General features: G+C 38.9%; 1 protein-coding gene across 1 annotated transcript; it reads right to left on the reverse strand.

Annotated features, from left to right (window-relative positions):
* Nucleotides 1–1,081: 1,081 nt before the first annotated feature.
* si:ch211-119o8.6 (uncharacterized protein LOC556659 homolog) lies at nt 1,082–3,275 on the reverse strand. The gene is made up of 3 exons (XM_056469347.1): nt 3,081–3,275; nt 2,980–3,002; nt 1,082–2,816 (listed from the first exon to the last, which is right to left on the reverse strand). Exons 1-3 carry the CDS (start codon nt 3,273–3,275, stop codon nt 1,082–1,084), a joined length of 1,953 nt encoding a protein of 650 aa, XP_056325322.1.
* Nucleotides 3,276–5,092: the final 1,817 nt, after the last annotated feature.

Genomic DNA, 5,092 nt, shown 5'->3' on the forward strand with positions numbered 1-5,092 from the left:
GTCTATTTTCAGCGCAGTTTTTTTAGGACACTTCTTAGCTACCTGTGCTGCTTCGAATTGTATATCAGTGATCTGAACTGAGCTGAACTAAACACTGAAAACTGGACTGACACTGTTTCAATTTACTATGATCTATGATGTGAAACTGCTTTGACAGAATTTACATTGTAACAGCGCTATACAAATAAAGGTGAATGGAATTGAATTGATCACTTAAAAAGCTTAGGAACACAAAGTGTAAAATCAAGAATGTGTCTTGTAGCACTGTATTCTGATATAAGCTTTAAACGGTGGGGCTAAAATCTGCCTTCTTTAAACCAAATTCGAAAAATGTCCAATTTGGAACACTGACCCAAAGCCTAGTATGTCAATATGATCCCTCTACATTGTGCATGACATTATCGTACCCTCTGGGTACACGAGCAGGTTTATGCAAGACAGCAGATTCAGACTGAGTAAAGATATTTAAATCGCAGAAGCTGGTCCTAGCCTCTGGCTAAAATTGCTGAAACTGTGCCATTTGCATCAAAATCCAATTTCATTTTCAGACCCAAGGACTTTTGTTAGATATTTAAGCACCTAAACAGTTGTCAATCTCAATCCAAACACAAGGTTGTTTGAAATGTGAGCTGTTATTTTGAAGACTTTTTGGTTTTTATAAAAAGCACATCACATCAGTATATACCTAGTGTAAGTCTTTAATGACAAAACACAACATCCGCAATTTTCTGAATCAAAACTAAATGATAATTTGTCCCAAACCCATCTTTAAATTCATACACTTTAACAGAAATAAATAATTTTTCTTGATTTTACAGAAGGTTCTACAACGTTGGGTTTTGGGAATCTTTTTAGTGCTACAGTTCATTCAAATTCTGTCTCAAAGCACAGACTGCCATCTAGTGCCACTAATACAAAGTGCCATCTAAATTAACTCAAGTGGGGGGATTCTTCTTTACTCAAATGCCTGGACAAATGCAAGACGATCAGATGGCAAAAATGTAATTAAAACATATTAACAGCCTACATTTATAGAAATCATAATTTCCAGTAGCACTCAAGTTGAAAACACTGCATCCATTTAAACTTTCTCAGAATGAATCAATTTATGCTGTTTTAGTTGATCGCTCCTTGTAAATCTTTTCCCACACTCTGAACACTGGTAAGGCCTTTCCTCGGAGTGCGTCTTAACGTGTCGTCTTAACGTCTCTTTCCTTGCAAACTTCTTCCCACACTCAGTGCAAACATGGTCCATCCGTCCTGAATGTTGAAGTTGGTGAGTAACCAATTTCCCATCCGAGTTAAAGCTCTCCCCGCACTCAAAGCACACATACGGCTTCTCGTCAGAGTGTGCCATCTGACGGTGCTTCTGCAGGTAGGACATGGAACTAAAACTCTTCTCACATTCATCGCAGTTGTACATTCTCTTATTCCCAGAGTGACCCTGCATGTGCAGCTTCAGGCAACTTGCTGAGCTCAGGCATTTCCCACACTCCAAGCACTTGTAGACTTTGATCCCTGCGTGAATGTCTTGATGCCTTTTCAAGGTGTCATGGCGAGTGAATGTTTTGCCACAGGTGGTGCAGTCTAACAGGGTCTTGCTGGAATGGATTATCATGTGGCTCTTAAGAGTAGATGAGCACTTGAATGCCAGGCCGCACTGAGAACAGCTGTAGCTTCTTTCTTCAGTGTGCACCACTGAATGCGCCTTGAGATTTCCGCGCCTAGCAAAGTTCCTACCACACTTCTTGCAGTGGAAGGGTCTTTCTCCAGTGTGCATGACCTGGTGGGATCTCAAACTGTTCTTAAAGCGAAACCTCCTGTCACACTCAGGACACTTGTAGGACTTGACTTCAGAGTGTACAGCAAGGTGTCTAGTTCGATCTCCGGAAGAAGGGAACATTTTTCCGCAGTGTTCACAACTGTAGGGTTTCTCTCCGGTGTGAAGACGCTCATGCAATTTGAGGCTGTTGGGATGCTTGAAGGACTTTTCACAGTATGTGCATTTGTGCGGGGATTCCGGGTAATGGATCTTCAGGTGTGACGTGAGGTGGCTCAACCTTTTGAAGCTATTATCGCAGTAGGTGCAATGAAAGGAACGACTGTCTTGGTGAATAGTCTGATGAACACTGCATTCTTGCTTCCTTAGGAATCCCTTCCCACACACAGAACATTTGAACGGCTTGTTGCCTGCATGGCCATCCAGGTGAACTTCCAGCTCAGCCTTGAAGATGAACTTCTTGTCACACTGCGGGCATGAGAAAGGCCTCTCTCCGGTATGGGTTGCCCTGTGGGCTCTCATGGCTGCCGCAGTGTTGAAAAGCTTCCCACAATGATCACACTGATGGGGAAGGGGGCCCATGTGTAACCGCAGGTGGGTGTTTAGGGTGCTTCTTCGAGAGAAGCTCTTCCCACATTGCGAGCAAGAATATGGCTTCTCCCCTGTGTGGCTCCGCAAGTGGTACTTCAGTGCACTCTCCCTGACAAACTTCTTCTTGCAGTAAGAGCAGTCAAACAGCTTCTCACCAGTGTGCAGCCGCTCGTGCATGGAAAGCTCATGTCTATTAACATAACTCTTTTCGCAAGTAGAGCACTGGTGTGGCTTCTGCAAGGAGTGAACCTTCTCATGGGCTCTGAGGTCAGACTTTCTTTCGAAGCTTTTGCCACATTTTAAACAAAGGTTGGACCTTAAAGCTCTACAAGTAGTTGTGGTTGGAAGATGTGGAGTCTCTCCAGAATCATTGGGTTCCAATAAAACAGAACTGGATGTAGGAACGGTGTCATGTATCATCATGTCTCTGTGTATTTCTTCATTCCTAAAAGCAGTAAATCATGCATAAATCAAATGCTTTTACAAGAAGATGACTCGACGACAACACCGAGGTTTAGAGGCTGATGTACGATTTTACATTTCAAGTTTTAAAACATTTATGTACTATGAGAGATCTTTGGAATTTCATGAGATGATGGTGCACTCACCTGAATTCATTGGATGGCTCCCTCTTAAGAAAGAAAAAACAAGAACACGTTTAGAAAAGTGGTTTTCTGGTAGGAAGATGATTGTTGATTTGACATCTTACCTTCACAGAGGCAATGTCTTCAATTATACCTCGGTGTATAAGATCATCTATGCTTGTTTCCACTGGTTCATATTTGGTCTCCATCAACATCTGGACTATGGTAGTCATGTCCTCTTCTGTCTTGATTCTGGGAATAGTACCCATTACCTCTGATATGGCCGTGTCCTCTAATCGCTGTTGTGTAAGCATAGACATGTGTGACCCTGGACCTCTTATGCATGGGCATATTTTTGGCAATAGATAAAAACAGATGTGTGGGTCAAAATTATCAATTTTGTTTAAAAAAAAAAAAGAAGATTGTGTTCCATAAAGACATCTTGTAAATGACCTACTGTAAATACATCATAGCTTGATCTTTTAGTGATTAGTGATGTGCATTGCTAAGAAATTAATTTAGACGTTAAAAGCAATTTTCTCAGTATTTAGTACTTATGTACTAGTATCTTACATCAATGGAAATGTTATTTATTCAACTTCAGGTAATGTATCAATCTCATTAAAAAAAGACACCTACACTGTAAAACCCAACAGTCTACTTTATCAAATGAAATGAGGGTAGTTAACTCAAAATTTACTGAAAGTTAATTCTACTCATTTGAAAAGAGTTTTAAACTCAGTGTTAAAGGTAATGAGTTAATTAAATACCTCATGACTTCATCTTAAATGGAGTAAGTTCACAGTACTCATATAGATTAGTTTTTAACTCAAATGATTTGTTGCAATCAATTTCCTCAAACAGTTTGAGTTGCCTTAACTTATTGGGTTTTACAGTACTGGGTTGGTTTGAGTTCTCTTCGTTTATTGGGTTTTACTGTGCTCAAATTGCTTCATTTACTCTAATGTATTAAGTTCACAGTACTCATTAGGATTCGTTTTTGAACTTAAATGGTTTGTTGCAATCTGTTTCCTCAAATGGTTTGAGTTACCTTAACTTATTGGGTTTTACGGTGTATGACTGCTTTTGTGGTCCAGGGTCACATATAATTCACAGGTTTACACATATAAACACAAATAGTAAAGTATACTTATTTGCATGCTTCCGTGAAGGTCTCTGCCCTTTAATTGTAAAACAAAACTTCATTAAGCAAATGCTTTAATCCAGTGTTTCTTAACGACGTTCTTGGAGGACCACCAGCTCTACACATTTTCCATGTCTTCTTAACCAAACACACCTGATTCAGATCATCAGCTCATTAGCAGAGACTGAAAGACCTGTAATGGGTGTGACGGACAAAGGAGACATCCAAACATGCAGTGTTGGTGGTCCTCCAGGAACTTAATGATAAAAGTTAGTTGTTCATTTTGAAAAAAATGTAAACATAAAACTGGCGCTTGTTAACCAATCATTAACCTTTTAAATAATATTGTTCAGCTAGATTTAACATACAAATATGTCCATAAAAACTGCATATGTAAAATGAATAAAACACATAGGCCAACATAAAATAGCTATATTTTACTTTAACAGAACCAAAAATGAAAGACTATGATATGAATATGAAAACTTCACAGTTCAATCTGCGACTGCTCATTAACCCTTGATGAGTTCACCACACAAAAGATTATTCAAAAATACAAACAAAATCACAAAAGATCTGTGTTTTCCATAACAAGAGACCTTATTTTAGGTTTCAAATGGCGAAATACACATTAGTAGTAGTAGAACAACTCTTTACAGTTCAGGAAATACACCACGGTTGTCTGTGAAAAGGACAATAATTATATTAAACCTAATGTGACAATGTGCTTACCTCATACAGTAAACACATTGTGTGCATAATTATACATTTTGTGCTGTCTGTAATTGTACTTTTGTGCATGCAGGTCAGTTTAGGACCATGATCTGTTCACACTGGAAATCTGATATTGGCAGAGATGTATAGTAACTACTATAGTAGAAGTAGAACTACTTTACTACTGTACTTAAGTACTAAAAAAGCTGTATCTGTACTCTACTGGAGTATTGTTTTTTTTCTCCTACTTCAGTACATATTTTCGATGAGTTTAATACT

Source organism: Danio aesculapii, chromosome 2, assembly GCF_903798145.1.
Source record: "Danio aesculapii chromosome 2, fDanAes4.1, whole genome shotgun sequence".
Classification (NCBI taxonomy): Eukaryota; Metazoa; Chordata; class Actinopteri; order Cypriniformes; family Danionidae; genus Danio; species Danio aesculapii.